The sequence below is a fragment of the Sardina pilchardus genome, chromosome 13 (genome assembly GCF_963854185.1).
Source record: "Sardina pilchardus chromosome 13, fSarPil1.1, whole genome shotgun sequence".
Classification (NCBI taxonomy): domain Eukaryota; kingdom Metazoa; phylum Chordata; class Actinopteri; order Clupeiformes; family Clupeidae; genus Sardina; species Sardina pilchardus.
The window spans coordinates 8,475,667-8,498,419 of NC_085006.1; the positions used below are offsets into that span (position 1 = coordinate 8,475,667).

At 45.4% G+C, this 22,753-nt stretch overlaps 1 protein-coding gene across 1 annotated transcript in view; it reads right to left on the reverse strand.

Annotated features, from left to right (window-relative positions):
- Positions 1 to 22,753, reverse strand: part of sez6b (seizure related 6 homolog b) — a 159,424-nt gene that overhangs the window by 61,175 nt on the left and 75,496 nt on the right. The window contains exons 2-3 of the mRNA XM_062552803.1: positions 15,815 to 16,594; positions 14,348 to 14,493 (exon numbers count right to left, since the gene is read on the reverse strand). Of these exons, the coding sequence (XP_062408787.1) occupies positions 14,348 to 14,493; positions 15,815 to 16,594 (926 nt within the window). The remainder of the gene's footprint in view (positions 1 to 14,347; positions 14,494 to 15,814; positions 16,595 to 22,753) is intronic.

Genomic DNA, 22,753 nt, shown 5'->3' on the forward strand with positions numbered 1-22,753 from the left:
TATGTGTACTTGCCTCTAGGTAATGCTTTACTATATCAAACAGTAGGCTACCGTAGGCTACACGCATTTTCACTGATCTTGCGAATGACTCTCCGTCATGGTTTTCGTGCAGGCTCACTCAGCTTCTTATCCAAACATTACGGGCGAACGTTAGCTTCCCTACAACAGACATGCTAAAATACTTCTTTACAGGAAACCAACGTAATATACGGGGAAGAAGTGAATTAATTTTGCCTTCGATACCCTATATAGAATACACAGAAGCTATAAGGGAGACAAAGGGCACATGTTATATGAAGTTATGGGATCGCAAAAAAATCTGAAATCTATGGCCAACCAAGGCAGTTAGCAGTGCGTTGATCACCAGCTCATTTCGTGTTTCTACTTCCGGGAATATGCCTGCCCCCTTGCACGAACCCTGACAACTGGTTGGGTATAGCCTACTTATTTTTTTATTTATTTACTTAATAACTGCCGGCCATAGTATAGGGTTTGGTATTTTATTTTGGTCGTATTACATTTGATACCTGAAACTGAAAGTTAGCCTATTGAAAACTATTGAAGATTGAGTGTAATGCATGTGTGATGAACGTGTAAATAAGAGTAAATAGAATGTGCATATAATTGTGGGATCACTAAGCTAAGGGTGTTTTTAAATGCTATCCTATTTACTCAGGATAGCTACCCATGGCAACGAGGCACTACAATGTATATGTTTTGCAAAATTCATTGCTGAAATAAACTCTTTGAAGTCATAACTTGAGTGTGGTGTTTGTTGTTATTATACTTGAAATTAGACTCAATGTTCCAGAAATGTAAAATGTACAGAAATGAAACCTACATGACAGTGTAATGACACTTCATGACATGTTCAGGAAACATCTCAGATGGTTCACTGTACTTGAGGTCAAAGGTAAGTATTCATGACACTGTCAGAAAACTATTTTGGTCAGTAATAGTTCTTTGTGACAGCTTAATGACAAATCAAAACTGTACCACTGTAGTTGAGGTCAAGAAAAGTATTCATGACCAATTTATAATGGTGTCATGACAGCCAATTGTTCAGGCTCATCACTTAAAAAACCTAGAAAATAAGTCAGGCCAAACACAATTATATGTCAAGTTGTCATGACAATATTGTAAACGGATTACATTTTCTTGCCTAATGTCAAGTTGTCATGACAAAGACGCAGTCAGATAATGTCATCTTGCCTAATGTCAAGTTGTCATAATGATGACGCCCAAACAATGTCAACTTGACATAACAAAAACCGAATGACACATTATGACAACAGTCATAAACGTCAATAATGTGTCATTAATGTGCATGACATGTGTCATGTCATTCTTATGACGGTTACATGACACCCTTATGTAGACCCCTTCAAATAAAGTGTTACCAAAAATTCTCTCTCTCTCTCGGCTTGTAAGAAGCAGTGGACAGCAGGCCTAACAGGTGAGGCTTTTTGTAAGAGGCAGATCTGTTCTCAGGTCAGGCTGACAGAGTGATTCCTCAGAGCCGTAGATCACAGTCTCGTGTCTCCTTGAGATCGAGGGTCAGAGGCTCCTTATTAACCTAATCTCGGATCAAACAAACACAGCCTGATGGTTTACGATCATAACCCTGTCATCTAAGGCTGCTCGTAGCAATACATCTTACCGCACGCTTAAGCTACCTGGCTTAAGCCTTTGATCACTATAATGAAAAATGATTCGTAAAACAGACAGAAATCTCTGGGAGTCTCATGGGTTCTTATTAGCTATTCAAATTACCACATGATCTAACGGTAATCAGAAAATGTCCAGTGAGATAGATATGACATACTTGCCATATTCTTGCCACTGTCTGCAAGTCAGATGGACAATGGAGAATGAGATCATCTGCATTGTCCGCAATCCGAGTGAATAAAATAGTAATGCAAGTAATGCATAGCAAGAAATGCTAAGTGACTAAATGATAGCACAACAAAGAAAGAAAGAAGATGATTAATCTTTTACAAATTGATCTGAAACGCAAACTGAAGCAGCTTTTAATGATCTCACGACTGACACAAATATTTAGACTTCTTTGCCTTTTACGAAACCGAGCGAACATGACTACTAGGCGTGCGGGTGCCGCGAGCATGTAGGCTAATCTATTTTACCGTCAATATAACACCCACCACAGGACAGGCGGCCAAAGTGTTTAAGGCCTCGACGACGACTCCCTAGACTCATGTGTGAGCGACGTGGTTGCATTAGACAGGACCCAGCGCGCCATGCTTTTAATTGGCCTCTGCTCCGCGCCCATAAATCGCCGAGTGTTTACCAGCGAGGGGGCCCGGCCAATCGATCGGGCGTATTGATCCGGCGCAAGCAACACGAGGAGCGGAGCGAGCGAGCGAGAGGGAAAAAAAATGTCTCTGCCCATAACGCGGCAGCTGATAAAGACAGTAGGCAGAGACTAATCGAGGCCTGATTGTTAGATTGCGCTCTAATTGTTGGTACCCTGACCCAAAACACAGCAGTAAGTGCGGCCCCTCTCTCTCAGTCTCCCTCTCACTCAGGCCTTCACACTGAGTACTCCTGGCCTCTGAGTAATGGAAGCTTTCATTTCAGCACTACACACCTCATCCCTCTCTCCTCCCCTCCTCCCTCCCTCTCTTTCTTTCTTTCTTTCTTTCTCACACTATAAGTCTCTCTCTCTCCCTCTCTCTCTCTCTCTCTCTCTCTGGACTTAGAGTTCAGTGGAGCGCTCGGCCTGGATGTGCATTTGAAGGTGCGGGGAGTGGGAAAATTGCAGCTGAAATCTCCCGCTAAAACAGGGTGACCTCCGAGGGGAGAGGGGGCAGGGGGGAGCAGGGAGAGAGGGGACCGCCTTGCAGCCGAATAAATCAAAGGGAGCAGAGAGGGCTGCAGAGAGCTGATAGCTGACCCGACGAGGCCAGCGCACCTTCACGGGGGAAACGGGTAGAAAGAGAGAATGAGAGAAAGAGAGAAAGAGAGGGAGAGGGAGAGAAAAAGAAAGAGAAAGAGGGAGAGAGAAGGTAGCGAGTGAAAGAAAAAATCCTCCTGAAAGTGTTTTAAAGTGCTGCACTGCACTCTCCCCCATCTACAAAAGGCCCTGCCTCAGCCATATTTGGGCGACTTAAAATCCTCTCACAACACAAACAAGCTGCAAAGGAGACCAGGGAGGACTAGGGGGGTGTGAGGGGGGTGGTGGGGGGGTTAATAGACTCGTTTCTCTCCCTCCACAAGAACTCCCTTGCTCTCTCCATCTCTCCCTGCATGCCCCCTCCAGCCCTGTCCAGAAGCGGCGTTCCCTTTATAAGGTGTGCCAGTGCTGGGCCACTGTGCCACAAAGTGGAGCTGGCATAGAGCGGTGCCAGTGTTCACATCTGCTGGCTGGACTGCGGAGATTAAGCCCATTTATGTGAATGAGAACCAGGCCAGGCAATAAATTGATAGGAAAACCATCCTGTGCTTGGTGCCAGCTGGCCCAGAAAAACGGTTCAGGAAATGGAGACAAATAGGTCACAGGAGGTAATGTCTCAAATTCATCAGCCTGAGAAAACACAAATCAATCCTAACCCTGACTTAACGTGGGACATCTTTTTTTAATGACGCTTTACTTATACATTCTTGGGGAACTTCGAAGCAAATCTAATTAGTCTCTTTTCCCTAGCATCAGTGTTTGAAGTGTCGAGTTCTTGTTCACACTAATTATAATAAGCAATATATAGCACTGAACTGATCTCTGTTGATACGGAGTGCTGACTAGAAATGTCCAGGAACTCACATTACTGCAACAGCAAAACATGGTGTTATATGCCTTTCGGCAAAATAAAAATAATGACTTTTCTGAGGAGACATATATCAAAACTAAAACACCTACTGTATACAAATATAAAATTGAAGAGAACTGATTCATACTAAATTATAACATATCTATATGAATCAGTGCAGAACTAGGACATATTCCGTGACTAAGGATAATTGTATAATTTGAGTAAATGATGCCTCTCTAGATGCTTAGGTCGATCAGCTGAGAAACACATACGTATAAGCATAATGATTTTCCAAACTAAGAATTCCTTACATTTCTTTTCTGAAGGTATACGCATTTCCAACACCATTAATGTGAAAACTACATGCTGAAAAGGCAATGAGGAGTTAAACTGTCTTATAAATGCATTGAACATGTTTGACCTTGAGTTCTTGACTTCATTGGAAATCAAATCAACCACACAGTTCATAAAGAATATATTCGTCAAACTGCATAGGCATTCTACAACATCTATAATCCTAAGTTAGAATACATCCCAACACTTGTTTTTCCTTTTTTAAAAGTCTATAGGTTCTCACTTTCTACAAATGTAGAATATAACCAGCTTTGATTCTGTTGCTTTGTATCCATAACTCCTAAATTCCAAGTGTCTCCACTGAAACCATAACGACTCCTGAAATCCCTCCTGGTATATATACACATTTTCAACAGGATACAGGATCGATGTCATCATCGATTATCCTCAAATGAGGTCACAAACGGAAGCTGCCAGTTCTTGCTGTTACTCCTCCAGTGAAGACAGGTACGAGGAGCCCCTTCGGCTTAAGTCTGACTGAGTTAGATTTCAGATAACACAATGATTTACTTCAGACTGGAGCTCGGAGGCGGTTTAAATGTTGGCAGGGGCACTTTTACTTGTAAATACCCATGGCGGGGTAGGGGTAGAGGGCACGGGGGCAGTGTACAACAGCGCGGGCCGTCAGTGCATGTTTCTCGCTCTGTCAAACAGGTGCACCGCGTTAGCTTCGCGGTGGCGACAAGAGAGAGCGTTACGGCTAAATCAGTGAGCTGAACTCGCACGTTCACCCTGAAGTGCATCTCCGTGTTAGCGTTGCTGCGTTCCCCACTGTGGCAGTAATGGAGGTGTAATGTATCATCCACTAATTGTCTTTATTCCCGTCTTTTTTGTTTCGTTCCCTGGAGAACTCTTGTGCGCCCACCCATCCCCTGCCACCACAGAGCACAAGTGTCAAGGCAAGTTCACTGCTGATGGAGGGGAAAGAAAAGGAGTAGTTGTAACCCCATGTGGGGTAATGATGGCTGTGTTGGGAGAAACACAGGGAGAGTGCAGCCCTGTCTGACACCATGACTGAATGGGTGGAGACGAGGAGTTGGAGTGTGTTTACAGATATAGCTCTCTCTCTGTGTGTGTGTGTGTGTGTGTGTGTGTGTGTGTTCGTCTGAAAGCACCTGCACTGCTGCTGTTGAGTGCTGTGCCCCCTTTTTTTTCTAGCTGAACCATCCAAGAGGGCAGAGAGAAGGAGAGCACTCAAAAGAGGTGCTTTACTGTCAAATGGAAAAAAGGTGTCATTTCTACTCGCCAGCCAAGGACAGATATTCATTACAGAGCAGGAATAAACACGCTCAGATTTAAAGATGTTTAGATTTTTTAGAATCGAGAGACTATGGCAGCCATCTTAGGACCATCACAAGAATACCAATAAACAGAATTCAAAATAACTTCACAATCCTCTAAAGCTGCCGTCATGGATAGAAAAGTCTAGGCAGATGCATTGTGTACACTAACAATTATATCAAATAAATAAATAGAGGTGCCAACAGTGCCATCAAGGTACAAACTGCAGAGCAGTTGAACACAAAGCCGCTGAATAATACCACAAACCTGTCAGGATCCATCCACTCCAGCCCTGATAACACCCAAGTGTTCAGTCAAGCATACAATACATTTACAAAATATTATTTAGAGTGATCCTTGAGGCTTCAGTGAATAATAAAGAAACATACTTCTGACTCAGCTCTCTGCTGCTAACCTTTCCTTTCTTTTTGAAAAGAAATGAGGTATGAGAGCCAGGGACCCAGCCATATTGAATTAATCCAAATCATCCAATCCATTTAAGGCACCCTGGCAAGCAGATAATGTCCCCTCCATCCCATTCTCTTTTGCCTGGCTATACTGCGTCCAAGGCCCTGAGTCCAATTTAGCGCATTTCCAATTTCAGCTTGAGACAGGCAATCACCAACTTAAGAGAGATTTTAATAGGCATTTGGGGGAGAATGTGCTAGAAGGAAGCACTGCTCATTATGGGGCAGAGTCCCCATTAAATGGCCCTTTTCACTCTCTGAATGATAGCCAGCATAGAGGCCCACTGATTGAGGTGGGCAGCACGGTGCAATGGGGCAACTGGATGAGGGGGTGGGGGTGGGGGGGGGGCATAGACTAAAAATCTGTCTATTTACATGCATATCAACCACCAAATCCTCTCACACGTCTTCCCCTCTCCACTCCACAGGCACGAAAAGAACATACCGCACCGACGGAATTCAGAAATGGTTAGAGCTCTAATTTTCTCTTGATTCCCATAGAGTGGTATACTGTATGTGACAGGCGAACGCAAGCTTGTTCCCGAGAGCGAGAGCCGCACACCGCACATTTGTGAAAAGGGCCGGTCTCATTTGGCTCTCTATTTCTTGCCCGGGCGGACGCGGAGATAATAGGGTGGGCGCTTTTTGATGATGGTGATTGGCTATCAGTCTGTCACTGCTTCTGGCTGCTTGCTGATATCAGTGGCTGAGGGAAGGACAAGAATTTCCAAAAGATTAACTCGGAGAGAGAATGCAGAAGGGGTGAAAGATGAAGCCATACGAGCATAACATGATCAACATTCTCCGCAAGCCGTGGCAGGGGAGCGGTCATTGCAGATATTGCTTTGGACTGTGTGACCGGTTCGGCCATTATAGGCCAGACAATACTATGCTGTTTGAAGCAGGAGACCTAACAAGGCACCGGGGCTTTGATCTGTCTGCAGCATGTGGTGGGTTCAAGCACCTCTTATGGTATACTGTAGCTTTGCTAAGTCGCGGTCTCTGTGTTTTGATCAGATAGCAACACATGTCAAGGACAACGTTTTTAATTTTCCTCCGGATCACTCACAGAATTGTACAAAGTCTTTCATCTGCGTGTATGATGATGATTTTGTCAATAGCGTAGTGTAATCATAAATCATCAGCAGCTCACTACACTCCAACATGGCCCACCCGCCTCGCTCGCTCGCGCGCCGGCTGAATGATGCTCCTATCAGCGAGATGCTACGGTCAGCGAAATCCAGGCCCAAAACTCCGGGGCTCTGTGTGCAGTATCGGTGGAACGTGGGCCGGGCTGGGGCTGGGCCGGGGAGACAGTACCCTTCAGAATGAAGAATAAGCAGGCGAGAGCTTTGCTGAGCACGCCAGCTGCGAGACAGCAAGGCAAAACAATGAGATGCAACATTATCCATCCAGGCATTGAGCCCTCAGTTATCTGCTGCGGTGGAGACAGACGATCCGTCACAGTGAAGTGGAGCGTCAGCCGTCCGAGGAGGAGAAGCGCACTGTCAGGCTTTAGGCAATTAGTTACAGAGGATTCCATTGCCGTTACCCAGGCATACAGTACAGTATACGTCTCTGTTGGGCTTTACATAGTCGGTGTGTGTTTTTGGGTTCTGCGTCTACAACCAGTCTTGGAGAATTGATCGCGTTGCCGTATGACTGAGACGGCGTTTAAAGCGAACGGGTTGGACTGACTTTCCTTTTTCCTTTCCACGCGTCCCGCTCGGTGTAATTAATTCAAGTGGATGCTGATAAATTAACTGCACTCCTCTCGCGCTGCTGGCGCCCCTGCATTCTAATGCCTGGTGTTTATTGTGTCGCGTGACCTCTGCATTAATGAAGGTCACAGAGAAAATGACACTGGCGTCGACACCAAAGGGTGTGCGTCTGCATCAGAGAGGATGTCGGTGAGTGAGGACAGTGCTGTGTTGGATAGGCGGCCAACACCCCATTTTCACCCCAGTAAGGTCAGTCAGTGCCTCTCAGCTTCACAGCATTCCTGTCTAGCAGGTCCGACATCATTAGCTACTGCCTGTACAACCACAATCATTATACCTCACACACCATGTTCCACAATCAAAACACACTTCCTCTGATAATGAAGTGGTGTAGCCCAACCTAGGAGCAGCTCATATAAATTATTACTGCACACTATGGATTACATATTAATATTTATTACCATAGTAACTTCACACATATAGCCAATGAGGTGATTTGTACAATGTACTGCACATCTAGTTTAAAGCCTGCAAGTACATTGAGTTTAAAGTTTAGCTGTCTCTGTCAGCTTTGGATTTAAGAATTAGGTATAAGGTTGTTTAAGAAGCAACTTCACGACATTCATTAATTATGCAAACATTAATAATTAACTGATATGATATAATTGATCAATGAAATGAAATGAATGAAATAAATTAGATTAAAATAGATGTCTTTACTCTCATACATTGTATAGTAACCTCAAAACTTTGTATTAACAGTGCTACAGGTAAGAAAAAAAATCACTATTCTGATATACTGTACCCGCTAGCGTGATGTTAAAATATTGAAATATCTTTCTAAAGTACTAAAATAGTGGCACGTGGCCAGAGGAGTCCGTTTTAGGAATGAAATAGCCTCTTGAGAGGCCGGGGCAAGCAGCTCCAGATAATCTTCATGCCCTATTGTCTTCCTGGCCTCCACTTCTGCTGAGCGCAAATCCCTTCCGCCCACCCAGATAAACTGGGAAAGTTTCCCACTCGGCAAACCTTCCAGCGACTATCTTCTTATCCACCACCCGTCTCATACAACAGAACAGAACAGAAGAACAGCACAGTGCAGAATGCCCCGAGTCCTCCAAAAGAGCTCAGCATCTTTGTGAGGAAATATATGAGATTCTGGGACTGAAGGAGTGGGAAGGCGCTTTTTGGAAAAATAAAAGGAAACTCATTAAAACCGCCGGTGGCATTTTAATTAACTGTACGAGAGTAGCTCCTGCTCCAGCCGTCTCGCAGCACTGGAGTGCTCAGGGGCCTGTGGTCGCCCAGAAGGAGTAGGTCTCCTGAAATGTGACAGGTAGTTAACAGGCTCTTGCTTTTCGCTCACCGCCGGCTTCTTTCGCGATGACGACGGCGGCACGGCATGCGATCGGGAGATGATTAGGGTGGCATCTGAGGTTATCGATCGCACCGAACAATTCCCAGGGTACTCCACTATATGGCTGCTGCCAAGTATAATACAAAACTAAGTAAAGTAATTGGCTGATCGAGTCGCGCCGAAACTGAAGAGAGAATATGATTCATCTCACTCGTCTGCATGCGCACTATACCATGTCTTGCAAGGCCAGGTGAGGGGGCAAGCGTTATCGCTCAGTCATGGAGCCAAATTAATTCAACCTTTCCAGACAGACAATTGTACCGCTCTCATCACAAAATATATGAGCCATCTATCCCAGCGAAATGCTGCAGCAGTGCATGCAAAAGGATAGCCGCCAAGAGATGAGATGCATAATGTGATGTGTTGTATTGATTTTTATTTGCCGTACATACTTACCTATCCTCATGCAGTGAGAACACAGTGACCTTGCAGACTTGTATTTTACTCTCAGACGCTCTCTTAATTAATGCCCGACCTTTCTCCAACACCGACGTTCCAACACTTTTCTATGTTTGTGTGTAATATTACTCTTGTTGTTGTTTTGCATTTATTACTCTTGTTGTTGTTTTGAATTTTCATAGCTTGCTTTTGTTCAGCCTCGTGAAAATACTCGCCGTCGCTATGAAACTGACCTTTCAGACTGCGGGCAGCGTGTCTCTCCCAGACTGGGGACGCGCCCTCAGTGTCTTTGTGTTCAGTGTGTGTATAAATAGTGTTTCTCCTGGCGGTAGCTTTCGCCTAAAGGACACATGGTGTTTGAACGTGAAGGACAGGCTTGATAGGATGCTAGGCTCCTGCATCTGAAATACGGGGCTAGCGGCAGCCCCCCCTAGACAGGAGGATCCGGCACAACGGTCAGGTATCGATCGATCGGCCGAGCAGGACACTGTTGGCCGACGGCTGCCGAGTGGTAATGGGTTTAGGCATCCTTAATAATCTTCAGTAAACAGCACGCCTGGGTTATCACCACAGGGCCCAGGCGCACGGAAAGAAATGGGGGGAAAAAAACAAGAAGAGGCGTGCTAAACGCAGAGGCTGAATTTTACAAGCTGTCTTGAGTGAGCCCAAGCACATCCCAGGCTATGGAATATGCAGATATAGCTGCCTGCCTGCCTGCCTGCCTGCCTGCCTGCCTGCACTCTCTGGATTTTGCATGCCAGTCACTGCAGATGGGCTGATATTATGCAGCGCAACACATGAGCAGAACCCTTACTGTTTAATTTACAGTAAGTATCTCCCAAGCCAAGAGATATGCAAAGTATCACCAGCAAGTGTTTGAATAAGAAAGAAAAAAAAATCTCTCAGGATTTTTTTTTATTATAATGGAATGTGGGATTGTGGGAAATCTTCTCCAGTGGAAGGTAATAGGTAACTAACAAAATTTGAATTATTGTATTACTTAAAGGATTTACATAAAGCATAAGGCTATGTGTCATTAAATTTCTAGAACTGAGATGCGACTGAGATAAGATTTTCTTTCACGGTAAAGAGGCCTCATTCCTCTTGCTAGGGTGCCATTTAACTCCTTCCAGCCACACATGTATGGCTTCTGCCTTCGGTCAATCTGCTGTTTAACTGTCCAAGATGACAGATGCATCCCAATCAATCTTTGCTATCACCTCAGACAGAGAGCGAGAGATATAACTGTACTTTATTGAACCGGACCGAGGACCACTTAATCCACAGCAGTTCAGAATATCGACCGTCAGTCGATGCCTATGCGGTGGCCGTGGCTGAGGTAGGCATCTTATAGATCTCTCTGGGACCAGTGAACCACTGCCTTGTAGAAAGACTTGAGTTTCCATGAAGCCTCTCACAGACTCTTTTTTTCCAAGAGAATGACAGTGGTTCAGTGTTAGGCAATAAGAGAGAATGGGCTAACTTCTGCAGTGCAGGGAATAACAATTAGAAAAAGTTCACTCTAAAGTCTCTTTGTCGTTTCGTAGTAAAGTTCCGCAGAAAGACAGCCTATGCCATCTGGCATCAATAATTGTCAGCGAGGGGTTTCAGTGCCAGCAGTCTCAGCAAAAGCTTTGACTTTGACTTTTTTCCTCAAATCGTACTGTTTACAGCGAAATCTAAGCGACCACTAAACTCCTACTTGATTCCACACAACACAATAACCTTTATGAGGGCGAGAATCTGTCCCACTGATTGCAGTGCTCAGTAAATATGTGCTAGTGAAATAGGATATTAGAATTCCCCTGTCATTTCTTTCTGTGTGGCAGTGCCCTCAAACCATCGCTATACCCAGTGGAACTTTCCTGCATCCATTATCACAATCACATCAACACAGCCTCGGGGAACTCTACACGCAATCACTTTCAAATATCTGCCACCGATATGGTAATCAGAGCATAATTCGACACCATAATCTCATTCTAATAACAGACGAGGCTGATTCTGATGCAAAGGCAGACCTGTGGGGCCAAAGGTGGCTACTTCAGGCAGCAAGTCATAAAGCCATGCTAATGTGCTCAAATGAACAAACGTGGTGTCACTGCCAATGAAAAGCCCCTGGGTGGATGGAGAGGAAAAACAGGCATGGTTCGGGCCTCCCTCCACCCTGGCTAGGCTTGAGCTGTGATGAGGTCCTCATGCCTGGACTTTTCTCTGGAAGGTGAGCGGTCCAGGTAATAAAAAAGTGATGATAGCATTTGATCAGTCCCACTGGTTTTTATGAGACACCGATAACATCACCAAAATGATTATACAGCAAGAGTGCATTAGAGGGAAATCATCATTATGGTACATTTATTGTGTAATATAGCGCTGGCCTGTGAAGACAGACTGATTGCAACCAGCCAAAGCCAAAACACACAGCTGTATGGGTGCAAATCCTCAAATCTTGATTTTGTCAGTCTGTCAACTAAAGGCTTTTTTCCCCTTTAGCACCTTTGAACTATTTTTAGTTTCATGTTTCATGTTTCATTTCATTTCACCCATGGTGCTAGACACACACACACACACTCAACAGTAGTCAAGATGTACAAAAAAAAACAGTATGTGTGTGTGTGTCTAGCACCATGGGTGAAATAAAAATGAAACATGAAACATGAAACTAAAAATAATTCAAAGTGCGTGTGTGTGTGTGTGTGTGTGTGTGTGTGCATGTGTGTGTGTGTGTGTGTGTGTGTGTGTGTGTCATGACCTGATGGGGAATAATAAATTGGCAGGTACACTTGTTCATTTGGCTTGGACCAGCAGGTTACGTGTGGTCAAGTGATGATCCCTCTGGCTACCGTATATGCCGTCATATGACCTCAAGTCGGTCCCTTGGTGGCCTAATCTTCTGCTCAGGTAGACACCTGTATTAATAGAGCAGCACAATCCATGCAGACTGTACTGAGTGACCTCCCCTGCAGTGCGGACATCTCGCTGCCAGAGAGATATTCACACTTTGGGGGGATTATCATCCTCAGCTCACCTGACTTCTCTTGAGTCACGGAAATAGGGTTTGCATTCAGTTTCGTCTAAATCCGATGACTCATTAAATTCCTCTAGGAGGGGATTATGCCCCCACAACCCCCCCACCAGAGAAGCCTGCCGATCAGTGGGATACTAAACCAAGCCTTTTAGAGCCGGACGTGCCCAATCGACTAAACAGGGTCATAAACTCCCCGGTCGTCGATGCAGTAGGTATCCCCCGCATTGTCTGAATTAAACATTATTTTTGTCTATCAGCACGAGGATGAGGCCTCTTTAATTAAGTTAAGAGTTGCCAGAGAGACGTTTTAACGGGCGGGGGGCATTACTGAGCCCCATAAACAAACAAAAAGGACTGGACAGATAATCCATAAGCAATTAATTAAGGAAGGAACTCCGTAGCGTCCACACGTATCAGTCACCGTGAATAATTGTGGCATAAGGAGGAGCTGGAGGAAGATATTTATACACTGTCCCTGGGTTAACAAGAGTGAGTGAATGGGACGAGGAGAGGATAGATAGCCTACCCCTTCCCTATCCCCACCTCCACACACACATACACACACACACACACACACACACACATACCCTCAGCTTCTTTTATTTCATGCCCTCACAAAGAGACTCAGCAGCTGTGGAGGATCATTGACAATGATTTGCGGTGAGCACTCATTCTGTCCAAATTAAATTGGCTGAAAACATCTGGAAGCCCGTCAGGCTAATGCTTGCACTATTTCTATGAATGGCAGTGGCAGGCAGGCAGGCAGGCAGGCCCAGAGAAATAACCATAAGTGCAGTGAATCAGGTGAAAGCAGATATCTATTTTCTCTAAAAATCACTGGTCGAGCATCCAAGGCTGACGGTATTTAATGAGCAAAGCTGCCTGCACCCATCCCTTCAGCCATGCTAATCAGTAGATCGCTTGACATTTAACCTTTTGGCCGGCGGACACCATTCCGGAAAAAAAAAATCGATCGCCATGCACAACAAGACATCTGTCACTCAAAATACACACAGGTCGGGGGGAAGAAAGAAAGAAAGATTTCTTTAAAAAAAAAAAAAAAAGTGAATTCTCACTGGTCCAAGCGTCCCTCGTGACCGTGCCAGTGTCAGCCTGTGCTGCGAGGCAATCTGTCAGGGCTATGCCCACACTGGCACCGGCAACAGCAGATGAAAGCGTCCGCGCCTGTTTGTCTAGATAAGCGCCGAGCGACTGGCAAGGAGACGGCGCAGGCCTGTGTGTGGACAGAGAGGTTCCTCCTGCACCTCCTGCATTTGTATTCAGAGGGAAGCACCTTCCTTCTCCAACCCTGCCTCTCCAGTAGCACGCTCAGCCTGACCTGACGAGGAGTACAGTAGCATAGTGCTACAGAGCCCTACTGTAAGATAAGGCCTATTAAGAGAGAGAGATAGCAAGTTCCCAATCAATTAGGCTCACTAAATACCTAATTGTGTTTAACCTGTCTCTGCTGTTGTTTATGCGCTTAAGAAAATATATAGGCAACTGAAAAATGCTAAGCACATGTATAGTGAAGTGTGCGGGTAATTTGGTTTCACGTGTAGTTAGTCAGGATATGTAAAAGCAGAAGATTCAGTATACAGTATGTTACAAATGCATTACAACCGTATCCTTTGAAGTTTCATGGAAAGATCCCAAAGCCTTTTAAAAACAACTGATGCCTCTGTGGTCTTTAGAAACATAAATGTTATTACAGCACCATCTGTTTTTTAAATTGACCTTGAAAATATATTAAAAGGTTACCGGTAATTGGGCAGAATTTCCCTTAAATCGCAGAATTACTATCCTTGTGTAAATCCCTATCACACAAATAATCCAGCCCCACCAAGGCTTGGCATAGAGACAATTACAGTAGTCGACCGTTGCCTTGATGCCGACGGGACATTAACACTGACCTGAATCTCCACGCCGAAGCCCATGTAGACGGTCACGGTGTAGGTGCAGTCCACGGTCGCTTCGTACCAGGACCCCGCCTGCATCTGGGGTGGCGGTGGCGTCTCGATGTAGCCCTCGGGCGCCGTGAAGTTGGTGAGGCACGGAGCTGTGGAGTAGAAAGAGAGAGAGGGGGGGGGGAAGAGTAGAAGAGAGAGAAGATGAAAAAGGGAGAGGGAAAAAAGAACAGGAGATGGCATGAGGACCGGTGAGGCTCCCTCCCTCCCTTGATCCCTCTTCATTCCCGAGGCCTCGCGCCCCACACCTTAATTGTCTTTCAAGGTTTTCTCATTTTCTGCCAGGATCAACAGCGAGTTCTTGTTTTTCATCTTTCTCTCTACCTTTCTTTCCGCCTCACTCACTCACTCTCACTCTCTCACTCCCTCTCTCTCTCTCTCTCTGTCTCTCTCTGCACAAGGGAAAGATCAGGTAGGGCCGGCTGGCCACAGACCATTTTCCGGTCGCCTTCAGGTCTTTCCACTCGAGCGGCTCCTTTATCTCTGCCGCCTGGTTAAGAGGTGCTGGTCACCAGGGGCCGCTCGCACAAGAAAGCCGTGAGGGCGGTCACTCCCAGGGGGCCCAGAGCACACCTTTGCTCACCTTCCTCACCTGGACCGGACCGAAGCCTGAAATAGAGAGGGAGTATCCCTCTCTAGGCGCTCAGGAAAACAACTTGCGCGGGGCTGCGTCTGCTTCACTTCCCCCCACCCCCCCATTCCTCATACTGCCGTCTCACACCCAAATACTGGATGAAAAAAAAGATGTTTTTTTGACTCCAGGTTTCCACAAATGAGACCCAGAGGATTTGACACAAATGAAGTTGTGAAACTCCAGTCACCATCTGGTGGATGTTGATTGGGGGGGTTCTATCCTCAGAACCACGGCAACAAAAAAATATGGAATAAAGATTTTAAGCGCCAGCCTTCAACTGGACAGCGAGCATCCAGGGCAGGAATACAGATATTCCGGCCAACTGAAAGCCCTTGGTAAATGGGGAGGGCACAACACAGGGAATTGAAATCTTCGGCCTTGGTGAGAAGATTAAGGAGGATACTTTTTGGACTAAAGCTGTTTATACTAAGACTACTATTTTGTTCCAATACTTGTTTTGTTTTGTAGCAATACTATACATGTAATGTGATAACATGAGGCTCTTCATCCAATGTATATGGAACATTTATAACACTGCATCTAGCATGCTATCGAATCCTGGATTTTAAATTCCAGCGCATTCATATTTTACATCAGAGAAGTCACACACACACTCATATGTTTTGACCCTTCTACTGTCCCTGTTCATTAGTGTTGTTCTTTTTTTTATTCCTGATTACACACATTAAGCCTGTCCCTACTGGCTCACAATGCACGTAACAGTCCAGGAGGGTGAACCTCAGCTCCATTCCCCAGTATCTATCTGCAGATGGTATTACCTGGGGTGTGCATGGTAGTGATGACAGTGGTGGTGATGATGGTGGTTGTCGTGGTTTCCTCCTCCAAATCAACGGCTGCAGCGGCAGGGACCGCTCTGTCTGGGGACTTGTTATTCTGAGCTGCGGACCTCTCCCTCTCAGCGATGGAGTCCGTGTTCACCAAGGTTGTCAAGGCCGGCGGCGATGCGGTGGTTGCTATGGCGACTCGGGCTCCGTCTGACGAGCCCCGTCCCATGGTAACAGCCATATTGGGAGTGCTGGCACAGGGGGGAGGGGTGGAGGCGTGCGTAGCAGTGGTCAGGGAGTCAGCCATGACGAAATCTCTGTGCGACGTCGTGGTTTTTCCGTTCATCGCGTCCGCGATCTTGGGCCCGCGCCGATCTGTGCCGACGGGATTGCGGGCGGTGATGGTGGACGCGGGCGTTGCCGGCGTGGTGGGGGTTGGCGAAGCGACGTCGGAGAAGGCCGGCGCATCCTCGTGGGGCATCAGCTGCGTGGAGGGCTCCTGTACCAGGTGGTGGCCCGAGCCTGGCATGGTGGCACCCCCGCTGTCTTCGAAAAACTGTGGGTGTCCACGGAGGTCGTCGGTGTGGTACGACTCCGGAGCCAGGAAGCCTTTGTAAGGGGGGTGGTGGTTGAGGACGTTGAAAGGTGGAGCGGTGGTGACCAGCGGGCCATCGTGGTCAGTGTCCTGGGTGGTCGGGTAGGTGCTGCGGCCCCCCTCTGCCTCCCTGTGGCCTCCCCTCTGGGTAACAGCCACACGGCCCTCCAGGAAGGAACCTACGGAAACACAAACACTCAGCAGTCAGTCAAGATGTCCTCTTAATTAATGCACAACAAGCAGCAAGCGAACCATCTTCACACAGTGCACTTTTGTTGTCTGTTTTGGACACTTTCCCAGTCACAGAATGAAACAATGGTTTAAAAACATCTGAGGGAATATCTCAGACGGAAGAAAATATCTGCTCTGAGCTTCCCTTCTCATTTGTAAACGTTGCAGTTCACCCCTAATGCTATTAGCGACCGATTGGACATCGGGGTCAATCGCTGCATCAAATTAACATATTGGAAAGTTAGAGGCACTAATACCAGAGTAAATGGATTATGACGAGGGGGGCCCCTTTGAAGAGCAGGCATGGTGCTCGGAGAGCCATTGCAGCGATAACCCGTTTATGCTTTAATGGCTCATTTTAATACTCTCTCCCCCACCCCTCGCCAATTTAGTAAGGCCTAAATATTCAGCACTGAGCGGCTTTAACGAGCAGATATGATAAGTGTAGCGGGGAAAATGGATATCCTCCCCACCGCACCTGGCGAGATTTAATCATCTGCCCTTCAGGAGTTCTGCAACGTGTGCACGCGCATGCCAAGGGAGGTGTTGATTCCTCCACAATGCTTCATTTCCGACCCTAATCGCTCTCTCTGTCTTTACTAATAGCAATCTGCACTCAAACAATGGCGCTCATTGTAGCGGCAGGCGACGTGTGTTTTCTTTTTTTTTGCTTCAAGAGCCTCTTTTTTTTCCGAAGGCGGCGCAGATTGCTCAGCTCGCCAAAGGAGACGGAGAGGAAAGCGTTCGGAGTGAAAAGATGATATCTCAAACCAAACGGAACTGACTGACTATTTTTCCCCTCTTTCCTCCTTATTTCAATGGTGTGTCAAAAGCAAAAGTATACATCTTTTCTCTGGGGAACGGTGTGAATTTGGTGAAGGATTGACTCCGTGGCGCGGATAAAATAAAATCTACTTCCGACGTGTCAGTCATACCCTTGCAAATGACACATAAAAGCTGTTACCAAGGGAAGAAAGTGTTCAATCCCCATCATCAGTTTAAAGTGTATTCACTGACAGTTTATCCCATGCAGATAGAGATTTTCTCATGCGTGAAATACAGGACTGAGAGTTCCCATTAATTGTTAAATTGTATGAATTTTGATTGACATATTCAAAACGTTTCTCCTAAGCTGCATTTTTTTTAAATGCAAGAATACAGTATATAACAGTATAACTGAAAGCATATTCTGCCAAACTTCTGCAACTAAAACCTACTGAAAGCCTAAAGCAGATGAATAAATTAGAGTTCCTTGGACAACTTCTGTTGAATATACAGTACTGAAGGACAGAATGACATTCAGTTTCTTCACAATAAAAGTCCCATCACTGTGCACAGACTGCAGCAAAGTAAATGTAAAGGAATCAAATCAAGTGAAGTTGAGTGTGAATAAACCAAACATAGACATAAAGCAGAGGGAAAAAAACAAATTTCCTGAATATCCAGCCGCTCCCCGGAGCATCTGCAGCCTGACGGGGAGGCGCAGCGAACACCAGGCAGCACACGGTAATGGCTAGAGTCAGCAGAGGGGCTGGGCAGCGCTTTGGGGAGAAGAGTGCTTTTGATTCTGGCCATTAGACTGGCTGAAGTATAAACATATTGCCTCCACTGTCACTGTTCAAAGGTCTCTCAGTTCCTCGCTCTCCACAGGCGCTATTTGACTTTTAAATCGCTCAGGCCCAGTCTAGGGGCTAGTAGTGGCAGAAAACCAGTAGAGAGACGTATCTTGTTTTTTTCCCTCTCATGTATACTGTCTTTCCAACCTCTTATCGATTGCTTCAAAAGATTTGTTTGCCTTTTACTTTGGATCAGTCCCCACTCCCCGAATGGAAGTTGTGTTGAGACGCGAGTATATTAAGTGTATCACAGCCAAATTTAAACATGCAAATCCCTCTCGCAAACTTCAAACAAACTATGTTTTTTTATCTCTTTTTAGTGTCCTGTTGGATTGCACCATGAAAGACCCATCTCAGAGATACAATCCATTTAAAAGGAACATGCTCTGATGTATGCTATCTGGTTTATCCAGTTCTCTGTAGATCCCTGCCCTAGTGAAGACAACTGAATATGCACGCAGTCATTGGCAGAAGAAAATGGTTTATCTCACACATTGTGAAATGCTAGGGAGGATAATTCACACATACAGAAGGCCTTCAGCTTCTTCAAAGGGAAGAAAACAGCCTTGAGAACAGCAACTCAAGGTCACCCTAACGCTATGTGTAGCCAGAAAACGTGACTGCCGGGGTTGAGAGTGAAGTGTTTTAAGTGAATTGGAAGCGTGAAGGCAAAAAAGTTATTCTTCCATCAACACCAACAGAATGTTTCATCGAGTTGGAACGAGTTGCATGAGAGACTGATCTTGTGTTCTAGTGACAATACAATGCGATGATCAAAAACATTCAGTTCCAAACAAGAGAAGGGAAGGGTCCAATTACGATCTGAGATTTATTCTGAGGTTGGGATGCCAGCTACTTGCTTTCGAAAAAGCAGTACTGCACTAAGCTACAAACACTTGCTTATACACACAAGCTATGCACTGGAGCTTCGTAAAATTGAGGCATTAATAATGCCAAATAGCACTGCAACAGCAGCATTAAAATACATTTTTCAAACAAACACTATATTCATTCACAATATAGTGCCGGCGCCAGTAATTTTCCCATGACATATTCTTTGAAGAAGACTGAATACTTCATTTAGAATGAAACGGAACGCCACCACCCTGCAGTGTAATTGCCCTCCCTAAAGATTTGAAAATGAATAAGTCATCTACGTGAGTTTCCTACAGAGCAATAGTGGGCTGCTGCAGGGGGAGTGTACACAAGGGCGTATACGGGGTGGCTTGCTGACGTTTTTGAAGTGTTATTTGTCGATCTCAGCTGTAAGCCGGTAGCTGACCTGGGTTCAAATGGACATGTTGACTCTGTCTTCTGCCTCATCTTTGCTAGTCCCCAGAAGCAAACAAACAAAAAAAAAACCCTTTTCCTTTTTGTTATTCTGCGATGAAACATATCCATTGCCTCCGGGATCCAATCAAAGGCATTGTGCGGAACACAACAAAGGCTCTTGATGCTGGGAAGGTGGTGGGTATCATTAGTCCAACTCCTACCAGGCAGGAATCAAAGACCATGCCCTGTTTGTAATGGAAACAATGCCATATGAGGTGTGAAATAATTGTTATGTGGTAGTACACAACGACCACGCAGTAAAACAGTGGGTAAACTGGCTATGGATGGAGCACATAGTTATCTTTTGAATGTGCTCTGCAATTCAGCAGTCCTTAATACTATGTAATAACATCCATACTACATGTACGTGAGATACAGAGTTCTAGTATCTGGCTCTATTAGCATAGAGCATCTATTCCCTAATTATAATGAATTCACAAATAACGAACATTAATCAAATTTGAAAGCTATTTTTTTAATGATTATTTGATGCCTCTCCAAAGCTACCATTCTCGTTTGTTACGCCTCTTGTGTTCACACAAAGCCTTCTGTTTTTAAAAACAATCACACAATTCATTCTGCTTGGAGGAGCTCAGACACACAGTAGGTTGAAGTTGGCTCTCTCCTCTCTCTCTCTCTCTCGCTCCCTCTCTCCCCCCCCCCCCCCCCCCTCTCTCTCTCTCTCTCTCTCTCTCTCTCTCTCTCTCTCTCTCTCTCCCTCTCTCTCTCTCTCTCCTGAAAGAAAACAAGTTTATCACAGGGGGGTGTGATTGAAACTGAGGGTAGTTGACTTTGACAATAAAGGATGACGGGCATTACGGAGACACTTCACAAGCCCCCCCAACACTACCCCCACCCCCACCCCCTTGCTCGCAAGTCCTCAACTCAATTTCCACCTGCACTGTTTGCATTCATTAAGGTATTTCTGTCTCCTTGAAACCCTGCTTCATTGTCCCAGATCTAAATGAGTTTGGATAGCTCCTGTACCAGACGTGCTGTGCTGGTAAGAGCAATGGAGAGAGGAGACACACTGGGGAGCTGGGAGGGGGGGGGTATTGGATGGAAGTGAGAAAGGGGGAAAGAAAGAGGGAGAGAGTAAAACAGAGAGAGAGAGAGAGAGAGAAAACAAGGGAGTGTGAAAGAGAGCTGTGAGCCACAGAACACAGAGGGGATTATACGAAGCCGAATGACTCGAAGGCAGAGGCGCTCCCTTCCCGTTGTGTACAGCATCAATAATGCACTGGGGGGACCAGCTCAGCACTGCCTTCAAAGCCATACATTGGCTTCAGGTTTACACAAAAACACACACACAATACACACACTCACACAGACGAGGGCACGTGCACACTGCACACATACGTGTAGCTATAAACACACACACACACACACGCAGAGAGAGAAAGCACTTGCCTCTCTGGCTGTGGACCTGATGAACACACGCCTCCAGGAGGCTAGGCCACTCCTGGCCAGCTACGCTCAGCCAACAAAAATCAAGAAGCGCCGACTGTGCAGCAAAGCAGAGCACTCCAGGTGCCGCCGCGCGTACGCTCCGAGCACATCAAAGACGGCAGCTCAAATTTGACATTGTTCTCCAGAAAATTCCATCTTCATCGACAATATCTACTCGAATCTGAGGTGAACCAGACCCAGAGTCAGGGTTTATGAGACAGCGCAGGGCCTGTGTAAACAGCCGGTGGGTGTTTAGCTGCCGTTGTTTTATCGTCTCCGTTTTCTCCAGGCCTCTGGCTAATGCTTTAGCTCAACCCTTCATCTTCAGATTGACATAACCGTGTCATGAACACAACTGATGTTATATCCTGTCAGTTGTCAAAAGGAGAGCTTACTTTGACCCATTCTTGGAAATGGATAGAAATGGTATGAGAAAATATGTTTGTATTATGTTTTTTTGTTACACAGATGTTACACGCTGTGCTACTTAGTGCATACAGACATACATTACAACTGTTTTCATAATCTTAGTCATCATAATGGTCTTTTTTGCATAGATATGTCTATGTTATATTCTGTATAATCATGATAATTTACACTGATGGTGACAAGACGCTGATTTATGATTGAGATTGAGATCATGTCATGAAAACAATATGTACTATGGCGTGTGCATATGTAACACGAGTGCTACGACTTGCGGCTGAAGTGTTACTGGTCTCTGATATCCACCTGACTCGGCCTCTCATCTCTCTCCTCCATTCAGGTCTGCATTCTTCATCTTCTCCTCTCTCTCTCCCTTCATCATCACTTTCTACCTCTCTTTTTTTCATTTCTCTGTCCTTTTCTTTGGGCTCTTCATCAGCATCTGCTGTCGTTTTTCTCTACCCTGCCACCCTTTCAGTCCGTGTCAGCAGCAGTCAACACTCTCAGACGTACAAAGAGAGACTGGATAAGGCTAAATCGCCTCTGGGAGCACTTTGATGTTTATCGCGCCGGCTTTCAAAAACTGTAACAGAAAATTGGCTTATCTTAAATAAACCCCTAAATTCAAAATAAAAGTCAGCTGATTAAACTCTTGAATGTCTATTCACAAAAGCAACGGTTTCAGTCGAGGTTGCAAAATATAAAAATAAACAGCTCCCTGCGGAATGTATTTCAGCTTCATTTAGATTAAATAAATAAATAGATTTTCAAACTGCAGTGGATAGCAACAATGGCTTCCCTTTTTTGCAAGGCTGTGTGGTTTTGCCTTGTAAAATAATGAAAAACGGTGTGCTATTGTGCATTAAAGGTTCACACGTCTACACTTTTATCGACACCTCTATACACACACACACACACTCACAAAGCTAAGCCCAACAAATGCGCCACATATATTTAAAGACCCCCTCTGGTTAAAAATCAAGTTCTTAACCGTTAACATGTCTGTAAGATGTCTGTCATGTTTTAGAAAACATACTATAAGCAATATAAGCAGTCAATGCCATTGCTGAGGATTTCTGCTTTGGCTCTACGATCAACCTATCACTGCTTCAATCTCAAGTTAGGCCTACCTACAGTATGGTTAGCTCCCATGTAGTAATATCAAAGTTCACCTTTTGAACATCAGATGTCAAAAGTATGTAGGGACAAAACCTCCGCACTACAATAGTTTGGCCAGTGTGATTATTCAAATCCCGAGCATTATGACGGTCCAGGACCAATTCT